Genomic DNA, 21,652 nt, shown 5'->3' with positions numbered 1-21,652 from the left:
CTTACATTTACGTTTAAAAATAAGAGAGTTATCGCCGTTTTAGAAAGTTACTGCTGTCGGTTTCATAATGTGTTTTTTTTTGGTATGATAAAAGAAATATTACATTCCCAAGAGGGTGATATGAAAAAATGTTCACCCTTCGAAATATGAATATAGATTGTCCCGGCTGACGCGTCGGTCACGCGTCGATATATTTATCTGGAGGTGAACTTTTTTTCATACTGAGAAATTTTCCTTACTTATCAGGTGAAGGAAGTGTGCAAATACTACGATTGTCAATACGATAGTCAATTTCGCTATTAGCGTTTTCTCCCCTTGTGAGCAAAAGCGATAGCGCTTTGAGACCTCTTATCTCAAACAGTGACAAAGTAACCAGACATCATCTCTTACAGGCTTGATTGTCTATACAATCAATGAATATAAATAAATAGCATTTTTATTCAGAATGTGAATGTTGTGACTGACGTTTTTTTTAACAAAAAAGTTTAGTAATTTTCTGTTCTTTGCACGGGAAAATGGATACTTTTTCGCACCTAATACACAAGTGTTTCATTAGAAATTTATTCGTTATACATTGTATTGATTTCTGATCTGAAATTTTAATCCAACGAAAGAATCTAAACTGTACCAGAGGAAAACATTTCAATACGATATAGTGTTATATTTTATGTTTTGTGATAGTATTTATTATCAGATCAGAAATCAAATTAACTTGAATAATTGATTTATTCTTCAGACTGAATAACAAGGATAGATCTATCAAGTTAACCAAATTTATTCAATAATTTCATTGCACATCTTTTAATAATATCAAGTATTGCTATTCAAACAAATCAAAGCATATATGTATATGATGTATGAATGAATGGCCATGCTCTGTTGTAAATGTATGCAGATATGATAAAACATAGAGTTCTTATGAAACTTTAAATCAGGTACATTATATACAATATCAACACATCTGTAATATATCATCTCCAACACCATTCCCCTTATTTTCAGAGTTCTTATCTCTGCTTCATCTTATCCTTATCAATACGCATCAGTGTAGCTTTGCGTAATAACTTCATTAGCTTATATTATGTTTTCTAATTTTTGTGACGATTCCTAGCGATTTCAGTTTTGTTTTTAGTTCTTCCGTGGTCATTTTACTGGCGGGTTTTTAATCCCCCACCGTAGCAGAGGGATTATAGGAATGGTCTGCATCTGTCCGTCCTTCCGTCTGTAACAAAATCGTGTCCGGTCCATATCTCCTAAACCCCTTGAAGGATTTTCATGAAACTTGGGTCAAATGATCACCTCATCAAGATGATGCGCAGAACCCATGAGTCAGCCTTGTCGGTTCAAGGTCAAGGTCACAACTCAAGGTCAAAGGTTTGAGCCTGCCATTTTGTGTCGGCTCTATATCTCATAAACCCCTTGAAGGAATTTTATAAAACTTGGGTCAAATGATCACCTCATCAAGACGATATGCAGAACTCATGAGTCAGCCATGCCTGCTCAAGGTCAAGGTCACAACTTAGGGTCAAAGGTTTTGAGCCTTCCATTTTGTGTCCGCTCTATATCTTCTAAACTCCTTGAAGGATTTTCATGAAACTTGGGTCAAATGATCACCTCATCAAGACGATATGCAGAACCCATGGTTCAGCCTTGTCAGCTCAAGGTCAAGGTCACAACTCAAGGTCAAAGGTTTGAGCCTTCTATTTTGTGACCGCTCTATATCTTCTAAACCCCTTGAAGGAATTTTATCAAACTTGGGTCAAATGATCACCTCATCAAGACGATGTGCAGAACCCATGAGTCAGTCATGCCTGCTCAAGGTCAAGGTCACAACTTAGGGTCAAAGGTTTGAGCCTTCCATTTTGTGTCCGCTCTATATCTCCTAAACTCCTTGAAGGATTTTCATCAAACTTGGGTCAAACGATCACCTCATCAAGGCGATGTGCAGAACCCATGAGTCAGCCATGTCGGCTCAAGGTCAAGGTCACAACTGAAGGTCAAAGGTTTGAGCCTTCCATTTCGTGTCCGCTCTATATCTCCTAAACCCCTTGAAGGAATTTTATAAAACTTGGGTAAAATGATTACCTCATCAAAACGATATGCAGAAATTATGAGTCAACCATGCCAGCTCAAGGTCAAGGTCACAACTAAGGGTCGAAGGTTTGAGCCTTCCATTTTGTGTCCACTCTGTATCTCCTAAACCCCTTGAAGGATTTTCATCAAACTTGGGTCAAATGATCACCTCATCAAGAACTCATGAGTCAGCCATGTCAACTCAAGGTCAAGGTCACAACTGAAGGTCAAAGGTTTCAGCTCTGTATCTCCTAAACCCCTTGAAGGATTTTCATGAAACTTGGGTCAAATGATCACCTCATCAAGACGTTGTGCAGAATTCATGAGTCAGCCATGTCAGTTCAAGGTCAAGGTCACAGCTAAAATCAAAGGTTTACCCTTTCACTATCCATAGCAGTGGCGGGGGATTTAGCTGTCTTTCAGACTGCCTTGTTCATTTTCTTTTTCAAATTTCTTATGTGCAATCTGAATGTAAAACTCAATTCTTCGTTTTTTTGCTTGATGATCTACTTCGCTGTATATATAGCATTTTATAATGTAATATTGATTTTTGTACTTTGATCAGACTTTAATAAACAATTAAACCTTATATTTGCAGTTTAACATAATATTTGCAGTCAACATATTTGAGAATTATTTTCCTTCCTTGTTAATTGTTATTTTTAATAAAAGGGTAAAACATGAGAAGAAAAAAAAATAAAACCTAAAATGTTGGCCCAAATGAACACAGGTGGTAAAAATTAGGTGTCGATTCCTCCTTCTGCTATATTAAAATATCGGCATGTGTTACGATGTTATACCTTTCATTCATACATGCCGTGATGAGGATGGCAACATAACGTGTCACTTTAAAATTTAATTAACACATTTTAAATCCTGCGTACCCTGATTTAAGGCACATGACCATAAAATTTATAATGCTAATATCTTGTCAATACAATATGCTGTCCCGTGCCACGAAGATATACATGTATACAAGAAACAGGATGCTACTTGACCAAAATGACACTTTTAAAAATCTTAAATTCAAATTCAACTAATTTACCAATCATTATGTCAAAATAAGTCATAATAAATATTTTGTATTATTTTTTTTTGGTTATTACTATAATGCAACAACAGAACTGCTTACACTTTTATTTTCGAATTTTTTAAAACATATCTCAGTATTTTCAAAGGAAAATGCCATGAAAAACTTTAAAAACTTTTAAAAGAACATTTGTCAGACGGAACGCACCCAAAAATCATGCTAAACTCTTTTCTATAATTATTCATGTATTCCTATTCCGATACGGCTCTATCTTATCGTAAAACTTAGCACGTTTTTTTGTCAATATACAGAAGGCGTTGAAACTCTGTTTTTTAAAGGAATTCTGAAGCAAGAAAGAAATAACTTATTTTATAATAAAATATATATCTAGAATATGCACGACGAGGACTTTCCAAATATATCCGGGATGGTATTTTAACTTTAACTTTTCCTTCAAAATACTTAGTAAAAACAGGGTTATCTTGTAATTCTGCCAAATATGTATAGCGAGTATATTGAATTTGAGAGACGTTTTTCAAACGAATTTTGAAGCAACCAAATATTGACTTATTTTGAAGGAAAATATACCATCGTAAAGGTATTGAATTGTTTTTTAAGGAAATATCCGGGCCAGTTGCGCTGTCTGATGGCTTATCAGAATATATGCCGTAGATTAGACTGGTCTCAGTCCTTACATTTGCCAGTCATAGTCTCTTTTCATATTTTATGTTAAATTACTTCCCATCATAGTTATAACATGGTTACCTTTTCTTGCTACTAGTCTGATAAGTTTTTTATAAACTAATGTATTTCCTTGTCAGATATCTTTCATTTATAGATAGCTCCCTGTTTAGCTCAGTCCTTACATTCGGCAGCAAGAAAAGGTAACCATGTTATAACATAAAATATGAAAGAGACTATGACTGGCAAATGTAAGGACTGAGACAGCCAGATATTCAACAGGGAGCAATCTATAAACAGGGAGCTATCTATAAATGAAAGATATCTGACAAGGAAATACATTAGTTTATAAAAAACTTATTATCAGACTAGTATATCTAGTCTAGCCGTAGATGTACTGATAAGATCACCTAAGAGGAGAATAGTTCCACATGTTAAATCACCCCCTCAGGAATGCAATATTTATATAATATTTATAGTTCATATCTAATATTAATCGCCAGCACGAAAACATTATAAGAACAACAATAACAAATATTTCTGTAGGACAATTTTCTAACTTAATAAATACTGAGACTATTATTGAATAAAAAATGACATAGAGCGGCGACTTATTCAATTAAAATTATGACACATGAAATCAAAATAAAGACTGTTATGAAATTATAAAACAAAAAAAAATCCACTTAAGTTACTTTTTATGTGATGTTTATTCCTAACTGTAATAAAACCGCAAAAAATATTTGTTATACATATGAAGAAAAGTTGACTACTATTGATCCAACAGTGGGTGTCACAAGGATTTAGGTTTTTCATGTTTTACGATTTTTTATTAACACATATTCACATTTTATCAAAAGAAAACGAAACTGTGACATATTCAAGAGTCGGTTGACACTTCACCAAAGCATATGTGGTCATCATTCTTTTAATAATCATAGCATAAATCTATTTATGTCTACCTTATAAGGTAAATTGAATGTACGAAATTTTCTTTGTTTGATATACAAGAGACAAAAGGCTAAAACCATGTGAATCGAAAAGGTCATTTAATGATAAATGACGGAACATATAAACATGATATCATACAACAATGTATAACAAAATATCAAAATTTGTTTTAAACATACAACAAGAAATAAAAATGACAGTATCGAGTCAGGTGAATAATTTTCACTGAAATGTTCTTCTTCCTCGGTGTGATTCTTTCCAATCTTGCTATGATTTAATTTGGAAGACACGGGTTTTTCAAGCAAATCATTTAATGAATGATGGAGTGCGTGCATCAAACATGCATTAAATACACATGTTTTAAAACCTGCGTTTTTTCTCGAAAAGTGTCACAAGACACCATCTGCTTACACTATCGTTATGCTCAATTGCAGTAAAGGAGATCGACAGGGAGCCGTAAAACCTAATAATAATTGCATTGTAGTGTGAAACAATCCGGTAAGGAGAACAAAGTAATTTGCATAATTCGACAGATGCTGGTAGCAGATGACACGACAATTATATCACTGATATATATTACGGATATCCTGGTGATAAACGTCTTGACAAAGAGACAAAGGAAGTAAACTTACTCATCCGCGGTTAGTTGTACCTCGTTCATAATTTAAATAGATATGCAGTACATTATTACATGTGTTCAAACATTAGACTGAAGATGTCGGAGAAAAAGTTTATCAAAAAGCGTCACATTTTGATATTCATATTGTTGATTGTGTTGCTACATTTAGTATTATATGTAATATCTGAATTCAGATTTAATGAAAATGGATTAAAGAAACCTATCATTTTGTTGGCAGTTTACTCAAAATCGAAAGAGGTAAGTTAATTTATTTTTTTCTAAAATTGAATATAGAAATCTTTTCTGAAAAATATATACTCGATCCCTGTAACCGAAATTCTTTAAAATTTCTTAGAAATTTATGTGATACAATAGCGGAATATATCACATATTTCAAAATTATTTGTTAATATAACTGTAAATTAATAAAATGATCTATTGTATAGTTTCAAAATATTATCATACGCAGTTACTATAGTTAGACATACTTGTGTCCTTGTCAAAAGTTTTATTCGTATACTAAGGCATAACATGCTTTATTATGTTGACATTAATATTTCAAGACAAAAGTATGAACATTAATAATTGAATATTTATCTACTTAGTAGATACGTTGGTTTAAACTGTTCAGATTTTACATGTACATAGTACTAAACATGTTTTATCAATATCAAGTCATTTTTATGTTTGTTTAGAGAATGTATTATTAATCGTTTATACCGCAGGTTTTATTCATTTCTTAACAGTGTACATATTCTTAGAATTCAGTCATTTACAAATCGTGGTTTTAGGTAAATTTTAGACATAACTATGATATCCTGAATAGTTGTTATATCCTTGACCATGTTTTAAGTAAATTTTAAAGACGTATATAGCCATTCTATCCTGAATATTGAGTATATGTTGAATGATGACTGTCTCTAATTTTAGAATTATATATACTTTTTGTCCAAATTTTGTATAAAATGAGTTATCTGACCTTGTAAACAGTCTCCTATTATTCAAATTACTCCTCTTAGGACATCTTAGGAATTGTGTAGAAAGTATGCAATTCTGCACAATGATGGGGCTTAAATAAACGAATAATTAAAGGAAATTTTCGTATGAAATAGATTCAAATTTGATGAACGAAAGTACAAATAGGCCAATTACATGTAAGTAATGTGCATTTATACATCGTACGTAGTTTCAATGGTATGTACATACTGTATGTATGCTTACCCTTATCAGCAGTAGATAACCATTTACGATCGATTCCTTCCTCAATGCTCGTGAAAAACGACGATTGATTTAAATCTATTTTACTACATTTAATTTTTTTTTTGTGTGTAAAATTGATGACATGGTTTTATTTGTTTCAATATAAGCCATTCTTAACATAGTAGTAACTCCAAATATGAAGGGAAGCGGCGGTCTAGTGCATGGATAAGGTGTCGGCCGCTCAATCCAGGGGTCGTGGGTTCGAGCCCCATTGGGGTGGCGACCATGACTTCTCATATGACACCAGTACTGGTTTTCCCAGGAAGCGGACTTGAGGGTTGTTCTAGTAAGCTTAAAGCTTTCATCACAATTAATCGAGCTAAAACAAATTAGTATAAACTATCTTGTTTTTTTTTATATTGTTTAACACTAGAATATATCATAATGTCGATTAGGTCCATTAGGGACACGACTCTGTATAATAGAATTTAGAAGTTTTTTGAATTTGTCTCAGTTTTAATTCTGTTTCTCCACGTTGTTTACAATATGAAGTCTCTAATGCGTTCTCTAATATGTTAACAATGTGGAATGGTAATTTTGACAAGTTCAAGGGACATAATTGAAGAGATGATCGTTTGGTCATATGATCTCGTTGAAGTTTATAAATGGGCATGCTTTATAATGTATTAACAAGCTTTGGCCCTGGATTCAGTAAAAAATGCCATGTTTCACATGTCGTCAGTAGTCTACGAGAAACAAACGTACACTTTTTATCACCACAGGATGTCGGAAAAGTTGATTCGCAAGATCGATTGCTCCATAACATTATGACCATTCACTTAGTCGAAACTTCCATATTTCATATTGTTAACAAATTCAGCAGTCTTCGTGAAACTTGCTCAGAATAAAACAAGACCTTTGCCAAATTCGGAAGGCAGTTTGCTTCATTAAAGCCGAAATTGTCCCTCGTGGTAAACGGATGACAGCTACTATGCCTGTGCTAAACTTTTCATTAATATTACATAATCCTCTTCTTATATTATTATTTTATTTCAGATTTCAATCACCAATCTTAGAAGTTTACTTGAGCGTTTGTTTGCCAACGGCTCTACATTTGGACAAAAGAAAATAGACAATGAGATAAAAACGGTCAGTCTGGTAAATGAAACAGATTTAGCAGCGGTGGTGGATAGATGAAAGCTTTCTCTGACAAAAAATGAATATTTAAAGAACTATAGCGCGAGGACTTTTGTAGTCGGGACACCTTTTTTAAAATGCACATCTAATGGTTTCTATAAAACGGTATTGAGAAGTCATCAGTCTTGAAAAACAAACGACACTCATTCTTTATGTATGACCTGTACTTGCTAGAAGGTTCCAAACATCTACAGATAACTTGTTATGGCGACAAGGAGCAAATGATGAGCAGTGCCAATTCAAGTCCGGAAGTAACTGTATACAAAAGATCGTGACGGACAATCTCCAAGAAACAATTTGAGCAAGTAATAACGGCAAGACACGCTGTCGAGAAATCTATCAAGAGTTCTTGAGCTGTAAATGTTAACCAAAAAAAATCTGCTGATCTGCAGACACTGCTAAGGACATGTTTGATAACCGAAATGGTATTCCAATGGATTAAACTTTCTGTTCGATGAACCCAATCCCTAACATGTTTTTTTCCGTAATTTGCGGCTTTATTTAAGATATTTTAGATGTAAACCTTAAATCATTTTAAACGTCTCTGAGGGAGGCAATAGGGTTTTTTATCATTTGTAAAATATTTTTATAATACCAGTTTTATGGTCAAAAATGTATTAATCCCGTTGTAAAAATCGAACAAAATCACAGTTTCAAAAAAAGAAAAAGGAAAGAAAAACGTTTTTAGAATTTTCACATTTGTTTTTGTACGGAGTTACGACTTGTGTGCTAACTAAGATATCCGGAAAGTTTGATAACAATCCATTCACAGCACAGAAAGACAAACAAACAGGAATAAAAAATGGTTGAAATTTGCAATGGAACGATGCCCAATCAAAATTCCTAGTTCCAGAGTTCTTCGATGTATTATATCAATGATATTGTTTATATTAAAAGAGATATCAAAGGAAAACTTTGTTACGGAAAAGGTGGATCAAACAGTGACATATCAATTGTACAGGGAAACCTCTGGAACTGAAACGTCTGCTGCATCTTCTTGCATTATTTTCCAACAGTTATCTGGGGGCATCGCACATATGTCGTACTGGTGGGGACCATAATAAACTTAGTACAAACAAATGGATATACCACATTTGAATAGCGCAAAAGATATACGTTTTATATGATATTTATAAACATTAACAGTGTCATAATTATGCATCATTAGATTTACAATAAAGGTAATTACATGTTTACCTATAATGCTTTTATAGATAACGAACATTTTTTTTAGATTTCTTACTCATACTGTAAATGTGGTTTACAAAATTAACTACCTACTTTCAAATGTTGCAGAAAAGTTTTTCTAAAGCTTGCATACCCCGTTCAACCTTTTATAGCTGGGTTTCACAGTTTAGGTTGGGCAGGACAAGCGTGAGGGACAAGTCTATGCCAGAGAGACCCGCTGAGGCAGTGACCCCTACAATGGTGGCCAATAATGCGGTCTTTTGTCAACAAAGATCACCAAATGACATTGCAGACGGTAGCTAATCAGTTCAGGGGCCCATAATTAAGATTTGTACACGCATAATTACGTAAGAGTATGAGCCAGGAAAGTGCTAGGTGGTTTACGAAACAGCTGATAGAAGACTAAAAGGCATCCAGGGTGACCATAGCAAAAGAACATTTTGAGCGTTTGAACCGTAATGAAAACAAGTGTTTGAACTGTATTGTAATTGGGGATGAAATGAGGGTTCATTATGCTTGACCTGAAACAAAAGCAGTGGAAATGTCCCAAGAAGTTTAAGCTGTCTGTCTCTGCTGTCAAGGTTATGCTGGTTGCTTTTGGGGATTCGAGTGGAGTAATACAGGCTCATTCCATGCCAAAAGGTCAAACTGTGACTGCTACATACCATTCAGAAGTAATTTTGGGGAAAAAAATCTAATAGAAAAACTGAAAAGGTTGCGTCCCAAGCTAGCTCAGAAAATGTCCCCCTCCCTCTCATATTGCCTCGTTTACAGTAGTACTTATCAACTCCTTCAAGTGGCAATTTTTGTTCCGCCCTCCGAACAGCCCAGACTGTTGCCAACTGCGACTTTTATTTGTTTTCAGAACTAAAAAACAAACATGAGGCTTTGATTTCAGCTGTAAATTATCACCTCAGCAGTAGGTCGATTTGTTTGCCGAGGGAAAACTCCTGCAAAGATGGCGAAAGTGTATAGACGTAGGTGGGGGAATACTTTGAAAAAGATTAAAATGAATTTTTGAACAATACTGAACGTTTTTTGAGAAAGAGTAAAAAGTCCGGATAATTTCCGACTGTCCCTCGTATCTGAATGCACCTCCGTATCCGAGAAGTAGTTCAAGTCACGGGCTTCCAAAGACTTTTCCCAGCAAAGATATTGATGGGTGTGAAATGGGTAAGTATGCTACATTTTGATCTTTTACACGAAAGTGACCCCTGACCTTTAATACCAGGTTTGACCTTGACTTCTCTTCCATGACATCGTCTGAGATATATACAGTAAAATGAACAACGATCAGTTACCGAAATGACAAAACAAATACATTTAAACAATAAAAATTATTACAAATAGGTGATATTATTGCAACATTTTACTCACTTTTTGACCTTTGACCTTTCATATTATGGTTGAACTTGAATGTTTTTAAATTATATGTGCATACAACACATCGCCTAACATTTATACATTAAAATGAACAGATATCATTGACTAGATCGACAGGAAATTGTCAAAAAATAGAAAAGTAAAACAGCTATTTTATCATTCTCTTACTTGAAAATGACCTTTGACCCTTAATATTACATTTGAACTTGTCTGCCTTTAGACGATATCTTCTATATTGACATTGTGAGACATATATACACTAAAATAAACCACGAGCAATTACTTATAATGATGAAAACATATGTTATATTTCAAACAGGAAGCTATTCGTGCAATTTTTAACACAAATTTGACCTTTGACCTTTGATATTAGCTTTACTCTTGGCAGATTTGGGGTTACATCTGCACTGGTGACGTTGCCTGACATACAAACATTAAAACGAATTAACTTCAGTGACTAATAATGTGAAGACATATTAAGCAGATTAAAAAAAGTAAAGATAATAATTTTCACATTTTTGCATGAAAATGGACTTTGACCTTCAATTATCAGGGTTGACCTTGACTTTTTGCAATAAAATTTGCATTTCTGATTTTGGCTGATATATTCACATTACATAAATAAAGATGAGTGACTTATGATAACAAACTATTTTTTAAGAATAAAAATAAATTTCAAATGTGCCATTTTTTGTGATTTTAACATAAATCTGACCTTTGACCTTGAATATCCAGTTTGCCCTTCAGTCCTTTTTGATGAATTTCTTATTGCTGTCATTGTTGGTCATATATACATTTACTGACAATAAGATAATTACTGTAATTAATCAGGGAAAAAACTTGTAGACGTAAACTTTACCCTACCACCTAATATTTTTACAAGTGAGTTTTACCTCCCCTATCACAAACATAGGTGAACAAAATATAGATAGGCACGGCTTTGACACTTAAGAAATGGGTTTTCATGGAGGATATGAAATATTGTTTCCAAAAATATATAAACTTCTTTTGGCCTCAATTGTTGCAATAAAAGTCCGTGAGCTCTCGGACTAGTTCTAACGAGGCAGTCATCCATCTGAAGAAAGTCGTTCATCTGGCTTATGGAAGGTCGGTAAATCTACTCAGGCGCCTGCCCATGCACGGAAGAGCACCTGGTGTCTTAATCTGCTACCTAAAATGCGTTCGTTTGACTTAAAACCAAACAAAACAAAATCAAGATTTACTGTCATTTGATACTTACAAAATTAATTAAATTCTTTTTATCTAAACCGTATGTGTTGTCATAATCAGATGCAATAAATTATATGAGGAGATCGGTACCAATCTGTGATTTCTAATAATAACAAAAGTGCAATACTAGTAGTCACCAAGTAAGGCCGTCGACAACTAAAGCTGTCATTCTGGCATTTGACCATTGACCTCTAAGTGTGACCTTGACCTTAGACTTAGGGACCTAGTTCTTGTGTGTGACACTCCGTGTCATGATGGTGAACAATTGTGCCAAGTTACATCAAAATCCCTCCATGCATGAAGAAGAAATGCTCCGGACAAAGTTTTCATTCTTGTATCCTTTGACCTCTAAGTGTGACATTAACCGTAGACCTACCTAGGGACCTGGTTCTTGAGCATGACACTCCGTCTCATGATGGTGAACATTTGTGCAAAGTTACATCAAAATCCCTCCATGCTTGAAGAAGAAATGCTCCGAGAAAAGTTTGTGGACGCCGCCCGCCCGTCTTTCAGACGGACGTATAATAATGAAAGAACTTGGTTAAGAAGAATAAGGTAATTTTCGTAAGTTGACAGATGCGGGTAGCAGACGACACGACAATTATATAATTAATTTAGAATTAATTTAGTAAAATATAAACCTCGGATATTCTGGTGATAAAAATTTTGCCAAAGGGACAAGAGGAAGCAGAATTACTCATGCACGGTTCGTAATATAAATAGTTATGTACGGAGTTCAGCTACATTAGACTGAAGATGTCAGAGAAAAAAGTTTCTTTATATAGAAGCGACACATATGATATTTGTATTGTTGATTTTTGACGGTCGCTACATCTGGATTTAATGAAAATAGAATGAAGAAACATATCGTTTTGTTGGCAGTTTACTCAAAATAGAAAGAGGTAAGTCATTTTTTTCTTGAATTTTTTTATAGTTTTCTTATCTGAAAAATATATCAGAAATTCTTTTAAAATTTTCATAGAAATATGTGAAACATATCACACATCTTAAAGAGTTTCTTTAGTTGTCTGTTGATAAAAGGTTGGGGGTTAAAGGTCAGTAATTAAAGTCCTTCTTAGTTTCATATAACATGACAACCGCAGGTCGCATTTAAGTATCTTTATAGAACGTCACTTTTTCCTACAACTATTTTTTCATGAAATAAATTAACGAAAGATGAAAAGAAAATTGTAGGTTTAATAGCTCCTAGTGAAATGCCATTCAGTGGTGGTCTGCGAACCTAAAATAACACATATTTGCATCTGCAAACTGTTTTTACCTGTTTGTTTGTTTGGGTTTAACGCCGTTTTTCAACAGTATTTCAGTCATGTAACGGCGGGCAGTCAACCAGTGTTCCTGGATTCTGTACCAGTACAAACCTGTTCTCCGCAAGTAACTGCAAACTTCCCCACATGAATGAGCAAAGGTGGAGGACGAATGATACTAAATATCAATATGTTTTTAAAATTTTATCTGGTGAAGCTGCCATTGTTACAAAATGTTCTTATGAAATAATTTAACTTCATTTTTAATATTGATGTTTTCTGAGTTTCTGAAATCGGTTATTTAAATTCAGTTTTGATAAATGTATTTACTTTAAGGTAGATACGCCTTGATTGGCCGTAAAACACCTTTAAAGGTGTGGGAAAGAACTTGATTACATAACAACTTCTGCAAAGTAACAGGTTTCAAAGTCTGGAGTCAAGATGCAAATCTTTGCTTACCAGGGCTATCACCCTCCGTCCGCCCGTCAATCCGTCATCCGTCAACAGTCAGTGATGGGCACGTTACCGCAGTAATTTCTTGAGTAATCGCCACACGGTTTCGATGAAGTCTGATATTGGACATGATTTATTCAAGAACACTAGAATTATTGGTCATGAGAAAGTAAGAAATTGTTCTTTTCACATTGTTAACACATTAGGGAACACATTTCTGGCACAATCTTCGTGAAACTTAACTACATATAATGTAATGACGACAAGATTTGACGACACATTCGATAATGGGCATGGTATTTTTAATAAAGGTAAAGAATGGCCCTTGACTTAGTTTCACGAAACTAACGGATGCAATGTTAATGGCCATACGATCTAAAGAAAGGTCCAATAATATTAAAGTATGCCATTAATAACACCAGAATTTTGGCCTTTAATTTGGTAAAAAAATGTTATACTTTCACTCCGTTATGAAGTACATTTATTTCGAAGTGTTCAGGTAAGCGATATTGGGTCATATTCGCCCTCTTGTTTGCATGCTGATTTAGTTAAAGAATGGGAAATTGTTTACCCCAGGGTTTCGTCTTGCAAACTGATGAAATGTACTGAGCTTGCCCAAGAATTTTACTAAATGTTAAACCAACCGCTTCTCATATTGTATTTCAGCTAGGTTTAGAAGTTTAAATGAGCAGTTGTTTTTTTTTCCAAGGATTCAAAGTGTGAACGGATTTCTATTGAATTTTAATTTCTATGGAATAATAATTGATAATTTCATACACTTAAGTACAATTATAACATAATTCTATGATATCAAAGGCTGAGCGTGAAGCTATTATATCTTATTTTTTATTTATATACGGTACCGAATATACCGTTACAGTAGTTTCGCGCTCAGCTCAAGATAAAGTAAATATTATGCGAGACAAATTACGTCTGCAGTGTTATACAAAAAGTCATATTCAAAAGCTTTTAGCCTTGAAAATGTAATTTTTTTCCGATTTCTCAACTAACATTTTATTAATTGTTAACACTGTATTATAATTTTGTTATAGAAATTTCCTCCTAGACAGCGTATGATTGTAATATTTCACATGGTCAGGATTATTACAAAATAAGCAATCAGATAGTAGGATTATGAGATAAATTGCAAAACTGTACCTAAATTGTTATAAAACTACAAAGACAATTGGTGAATTTCAATGCACGTTAAATCAACTAATCATATAAATCAGTTTGCTATATAAATAATGTCTATAAGAAACAGGTTCGCTTTATTTTTATTACAAACTCAGGTTATAACGAACACGCACTTGCTTGTCCCGATGAGTTCGCTAAAACCGGAGTTTACTGTACTTCAAACACAATATGAAGTAAGCAGTGATAGTGTATGAAGCCATCTCCGTTGCATGACACTAGCCAATTAATTGTGTATAATTGCCAGAATTTCACTACGCAGCTGCGTATTTGCGTAAAGGTAGCTAAGCGCTTGATTAAGATAGGTAAAGAGGACATGAAGTTTAGTAGGTTTGCAGGTTTGTCGAACAATTCAAGCATCGAGGAATTTGCTTATCATCAAAATGTTGAAAATCGTCTGTTGCTACTTCTGTATTGCAAATGGTGATTATGAATCTAAGGGGAGTAAGTTAAAGTATACACAAACAAATCTGCTCTTATATTGTGCCTTTGTATTGTGCCTTTGTAGATTACAAGAAAGCGTTTGATTCTGCCGATTTTATGTGTTTATGAAATGAATTGCTGCAGCATAACATTGATTACAAAGTCTTTGAGGCTAAATATACAATATATGATAAAGCCAAATCTTGTGTAAAGAGTAGCCAAGGTCTATCAAATTTCTTCATTATAGCTCAACTGGTGTACGACAAGGTGAAAATTTATCAACAATCTTATTTTCTGTTTTCTTGAATGATTTAGACTCACGTATGCCTATTTTTTCAAGATTAGTGGAATTATCAAACAATGTAAAGGACCTGCTAAATGAAGATATTTCAGAAATGTTTTCAAGTTATTTTTGTTACTTTATGTAGACGATACAGTGTTATTTGCAGAATCTGAAAATGATTTACAAACCGCATTAAATAGATGTTATAATTAGAAATAGAATATTGAACTACTAGTGTACAATTATTAATGGTAAACAAAAACGTACTTTACAGGTTCATGTAGAGACTCCATCAGAAAATGTAAATTATTGTTCTTGGATTTCATATGTAAAAGAACTTTTAGAACAACTTGGATTTGCTAAATACTGGTTGAATCAATCAGTATTTTCACCAGTGTATTTTCTCAATAAAGTACAACAGAGGTTGAAGGCCAGTTTATTCAATCTTGGAATGAAAAAAAAACTTTGCAAATTTCCAGAAAATGTTTGTGTTACAGAATATTTATAACAACCTTTGAGTTTGAAAATTATTTCAAAGTTTTACCAACAAATCTCGCAATATCCACGTGTCATTCCCGATGTAGGAACAATTTGTTACAAGTTGAAAAAGGGATATTTTTGAATATTGAGCTCAATAACGGGATTTATTATCTGTGTAATAATACATCTTTATGAGATGAATTTCATTACATTATAGAATGTCCATACTTAAATTTAGACAGAGTAAAATATATACCAAATGACTTTCAACAGTCAAATGTAATGTCATTTCAACGTTTATTTCATAGTAATGATAGTATTCTTCTTTTTAAGTAAGCATTGTTTGTACAGAAAATACTTCAATTTTTTTGGGAGGAATAGGTTTTTGTCACTGGCAGTTTATTTGCTGGCCAGTTAAAACACTGTTTTCAAACCTGGTTAATTCTAAATATACACCGTCTTTTATCTTTTAGCTTACAAAATATTTGTATCAGATCTATTATGACCGTAAAACTACCGTTTTTATGTAGCCCTTTAAGTGTTTGTTTTGTTAAATTTGTTGTTATTATAATACTGATGCCAGTATGGGTCCAGTTATAAATAAAATCTTGAAATCTTGAATCTCGCAGATTTCCTCCCTTGACGTACATTAACGTTTACAACCGCTGTGAGGAGTGTGTGAACAAACATTAAAAAGAGATTGGATCTGATAACCAGACTTCCATATCTGCTTCTTTTTCTTCAGTTACAAACCTGGTTAATTCTAAATGTACACCGTCTTTTATCTTTTGCTTACAAAATATTTGTATCAGATCTATTATGACCGTAAAACTACTGTTTTATTTTATGTAGGCCCTTTAAGTGTTTGTTTTGTTAAATTTGTTGTTGTTATAATACTGATGTCAGTATGGATCCAGTTATAAATAAAATCTTGAAATCTTGAATCTCACAGATTTCCTCCCTTGACGTACATTTAACGTTTACAACCGCTGTGAGGAGTGTGTGAACAAACATTAAAAGAGATTGGATCTGATAACCAGACTTCCATATCTACTTCCTTTTCTTCAGTTAGTCACCTGTAAGACACTTATACAGTAGTGTATATTGTATGCACTTGTAAATAAGTCGCATAATTAGCACGAACTTAATGGATGGTGCACCTATAATTACAAGATACGATAAAAGGCAGATTTATGAAGCCGCAGCCTCTCCCTATACGCATACATGCCCAGAGAGAGGGCCCGATTTCCCTTTCAGGAAGAAAAAGAAGGTCTTAACATAAGCACTTTTGCACGGTTCAACGACAAGTTTGGTCGCTTTCATAATGAGACTGAAGGAGAAAAAGAAAAACTCCAAGTAGGCAAGATAACAGAATGTGTAGAATAGAGGGTGGGTGTGAGGGAAGATTTGATATTGGTGAAATACTGCTAACTCACTTCTTTACATTTCTAAAGTTAACATTCTAATCAAATAGATCTACTAAAGGTCAGGTTTCACATTTCCAGTTCTTATTTTCAGATCCTCAAAGCGATTACCGTATCTTTAATTGTTCATTTAAGTGTACCGTATTGCGGAAGTAGTCGCTGCGGGGAGTTTTATAAATGTTCATTGACATAACGAAGACGGTACCCATGTGCAAACGGGTAGGTATCATTGTTTATTTTCAACCATCGTCAGAGGTACCATCAGAAACAGCGACAGGATGCATATAATTGAAATTTTATCAACAAAAATATCTTGCAGGTACACGATCCATTCGTTTTATAGTTGAGTATGCATAGTTTTACCAAGGAGAGTGGCAAATTCAGATATCTCAACTTCGAACAAAGAAAAATACGTCTCAAAACGTCAAATTACATGAATTTCGTTACATTTCTTCAAACTGTGTAGTCATGTCAATATTACTGAGGACTGATATTTTCACCAGTGCGAATTAATGCATTTCCTCGGACGATTCTGTCTTTAAAATGTTCAACATGCTTAAATATGTGTCATACGTTGGCATTGTTTTTATATACCCTATACAACCTACATGTATATAAATCACACGAGGGCGGTATCGCTCACTCGAGTAGGTACCCGAATAACCAGTGTGAGCAGGACAACACGAAAACTACAGAAAGCGTCGTTCTGTCGTGCTGTCGTGTACAATGCATACCGGGTATATACGTAAATTTCGTGATAAACTACTCAAAAGATGTTAAAATAAGTCAAGGTCCAAAACTTATATAATGTAGCCCCTAATGTGTTAACAATGCGAAATCAATGTGAAAAAGGACAATTTGATTTATTCATGGTCAATGATTATAGCGCTATAGGATAAAACACAACACGAACATTCTACGACGACAGAAAGTGTCGTTCTGTCGTACTGTCATGTTGGCAGGCAATTAAACAAAAGTAAAGAGATGGCAGTGCGACAGCTCGACAGACTTTACACAAAGTGTCGTTACCTTTTGTCAAGTTTTCGTATTGGCTGGTAAAAAATATTGTTCTGGTGCCCTTGATGTAGCCAGCTGTTGTACTATCATGTCTTCGACCCATGACACGACACTTTCTTTATTTATAGTGTTATTGTTCTGTCGTGTTAGCGGGGCGAAAACCCGACAACAAGACACACGACAACTTAACATGACAGAAACCAGCCACCATAGCAACATGTATCACTGTAAGAACAGCTTAATACCCGCAGGTCACTGGTGAAGAGTATTCCATATTAAAATGTATAATATTATGTTATGGTCAGATTATTTTAATAGTAAGCGAGTTTTGATTTTCAGAAACGATAAGAATAAATAAATGAATAGCAGATAGAAATCATTTAGGTGGATATATTTTGGCTGTTTGGTCATGTGTTGTTAGTTTTAATTTAATACACGTAATCAGGTCACTGTTAAACAATGTTCTTACGATATATAAAATTTCAACACGGAACTAATTAATGGCTGGCATCTGAGTACAAAATTTATTGTTTAGAAGTGCCATATATAAGTAAATTTCTTTTTTTCACGTTAGTGTACGATGTTTGAAAAATATGTATTTATCTATTGTTTGATCGCTTATAGCCTGGTTTTCTCATTTGCTATGTAATAGCCTTTATCAACAGTTGTTAATCAGCAAAAAACAAAACTTTACGAGCAATTCTGTTTGCTTAGTTGTTTTTTGCAATGTAGGAGAAGAGGACAAACGATTTTGGCAAAGTAGATGTATGTGCTTTATTGCATTAAGTGCAGGATATTATCGATCAGAAACGAAATTAGAATTTACTTTATTTACAATGGAATAGAATTGTAAATACTGATTATATGAGTGTAGATAATAAGTTCGAACACTTCGCCAAAAGAAATATTCTGACACTAAATACCATCCATGACTGACAGGTACAATTGTTTGACCCACCTTTACAAGTTCTTTTTTTATTGTTGTTACTTTTGACATATATAGAAATTTCTATTTCTATTATACACTCGACAATTCAAATTATCAAAATATCTAAATGTTGAATTCATTGTCGAAAACAAATTTGATACGTTGACTGACCATTTGTTTGATAGAGCTAAAATTAAAGAAAAATGTTTCTACTACCATGATGTATAGGGACGTCTAGAATGCTGTATAGCTTTAATCTACATCTTGCAAAATATAGTCAAAGTTCACGCAAACATCTGCAAAAACATTGTTAACTTTATTAAATGTTTTGCAGTATGGTAATTTTAACATAACACAAGGGTAACTGTCACGGTAACCCTAAAGGATAAATTTAAGGAATGAATAAAGAGATAAAGTCGTAAGTCATTCTTTATTTGACAGTTCTTCTCTGTTGAGTTTTCTCATTGCTAAGTTCATGTCTAACCTTATATACCCGCTCTCTAGACTTTTAAAATCATTCCTAGTAATGGAAATTTTTGACAAAATATTTCTTCTATTGAAAACAAAATACATTCAGCATTTTTCGCGTATACGATGTCCGAAGTAAGCTGACTGAATCGCTAAGCAATAAGTCACGACAAATAGTAACTACGAAACGAGTGAATGAGGTTTCGAGCTAACATATCGCTGGTGATAAGTATTCCATATTAGAATGTTTAATATTACAAATTGTCAGATTATGAACACAGACAGAAATATTTGTTTCCTTTAGAGACAAGAGTAACTGAATAAGCTATGGAAGTATCAGCTCGAAATTTACAAGTGCGCAGAGCAACAGGTAAGAAAGAATGGCACATGTTTCGTGCCAAATTATGCCATCGAGACCTGAAAATTGCCATATATTGTTACTTGTAGCTTGCATCTCTAAGTACTTACGTGATATATGGTGCCCGGTAACGATTCTGTTAAAGCCCAAGACGACCCTAAAGTTTATTGATTACTAGTAGGATATCAGCACGGTGATGTAAAACCTAATAATTATTGTAAAAAAGTGTGAACGAATTTCGTCAAGAATGCGAAAGACCCGGATGACTTTATCAATATTTTTTGCATTATGTCGGTAGAAAGATAATCATTTTTACGGATATCGTTGTAATAAAGAACCTATCCCTTCGTGGTTAGACATACTCTTGTTCATTACACATTACACGTGTTCAAACATAAGATTAAAGATGTCGGAGAAGAAGTTTATTAAGAAGCTTTACATTTTGATATTTGCCCGCCCGCTTAGATCAGTAGGTAAGAGCGTTGGTCTAGATCGCGGGGTCGTGAGTTCGATCCCCGGGCGGGGCGTATGTTCTCCGTGACTATTTGATAAACGACATTGTGTCTGAAATCATTAGTCCTCCACCTCTGGTTCATGTGGGGAAGTTGGCAGTTACTTGCGGAGAACAGGTTTGTACTGGTACAGAATCCAGGAACACTGGTTAGGTTAACTGCCCGCCGTTACATGACTGAAATACTGTTGAAAAACGGCGTTAAACCCAAAACAAACAAACAAACATTTTGATATTTGTTTTGTTGATTGTTTTGCTGCATCTGGCAATATATGTGACTGCAAGATTCAAGTTTAATGATACTGGAATAAAGAAACCCACCAATGCGTTGGCAATTTATTCAAAATCGAAAGAGGTACGCTTTTTCGTTTTTCTATAATCTTTTCTGAAAAAATATATAAAAGAACTGTTATTTGAAAATCTGTCAAAATTTGTAGATATTTAAAATTACTATGTGATTAAACAGCATATACTGGAGTTTTAATGTATAAAATTCAGCTTTCAATCGGTTATATCCCTTTGTAGTTAGTATTCAATTATATACACTGGTAGAAAATGCTCTTATTTAAGTATTCAAATTTCCTTCTAAAGTTTTCAAATGGATATTAATGATATGTTATGTATCCATTTGTAAATCAGATAAGGACTTTTTTGCGCCATGTAGTAAACTTTCGTATTTTACTATTGTTGATGGGCTACATAGTTTAAAAATGTGTATTCTAACTATTTATTGTATTCCCACTCATCCTAGTCTTTATCGGCAGTAATGAAAATTTTTTGCTTTATTTCTATGCTAGTGAAAAAAACAAAAAAACAAATGGTTTTCAACACTTGTCTATTTTTGTAAACAGTATTTGTTTCAGTAACAAGCAATGCATTTTTATACAGAAAGTTAACTCCAAATGTTTTAATTTCTTGTTTTTCTTTGTTTTGTTGATATGAATTTACATAGATTACCGTTTTTTCTGGCATCGTTCTATCATCCATATTATTATAAGAAGATCCTTTGGGAAGCATTGATCGCAACCAAGTAAAATAATAGCAGACGCTGCTTTGTGAGTCTTTTTATGAAACACACCATAGCACGGGCTCTAACGGAATTCTGTAACAAACGACGTACTCTGTGATCCCAAAGATCCGAAAATATAGGAACTCCGAATCTGACTGCAGGAAAGTTTTCAGAATTTTTAAGAAATTGGTTATCCCAATTTTGTTATTCCACTGAAATGTTAATATAACTTTGATTGTTCCTCACAACTGCCTGTAAATCATTTTCCTTAAAATGTTTTGAAATTG

At 33.8% G+C, this 21,652-nt stretch overlaps 1 protein-coding gene across 1 annotated transcript; it reads left to right on the top strand.

Annotated features, from left to right (window-relative positions):
- The first annotated feature begins 5,060 nt into the window (after positions 1-5,060).
- LOC123529425 (uncharacterized) lies at positions 5,061-8,941 on the top strand. Its single transcript, XM_053520757.1, has 2 exons — positions 5,061-5,612; positions 7,611-8,941. The coding sequence occupies exons 1-2, from the start codon at positions 5,427-5,429 to the stop codon at positions 7,749-7,751; spliced, it is 327 nt and encodes a 108-aa protein (XP_053376732.1). The 5' UTR covers positions 5,061-5,426; the 3' UTR covers positions 7,752-8,941.
- The last annotated feature ends 12,711 nt before the right edge of the window (positions 8,942-21,652 follow it).

This window comes from Mercenaria mercenaria, chromosome 13 (assembly GCF_021730395.1).
Source record: "Mercenaria mercenaria strain notata chromosome 13, MADL_Memer_1, whole genome shotgun sequence".
Taxonomy (NCBI): domain Eukaryota; kingdom Metazoa; phylum Mollusca; class Bivalvia; order Venerida; family Veneridae; genus Mercenaria; species Mercenaria mercenaria.
This window is presented reverse-complemented; position numbering and strand designations above follow the sequence as displayed.

Excerpts from the sequence above, each read along its gene's own strand:
- LOC123529425 (XM_053520757.1), top strand. The coding sequence starts at position 5,427 with ATGTGTTCAAACATTAGACTGAAGATGTCGGAGAAAAAGTTTATCAAA. Across the intron at positions 5,613-7,610 it reads TTTACTCAAAATCGAAAGAG|ATTTCAATCACCAATCTTAG; the intron begins GTAAGTTAATTT and ends ATTTTATTTCAG.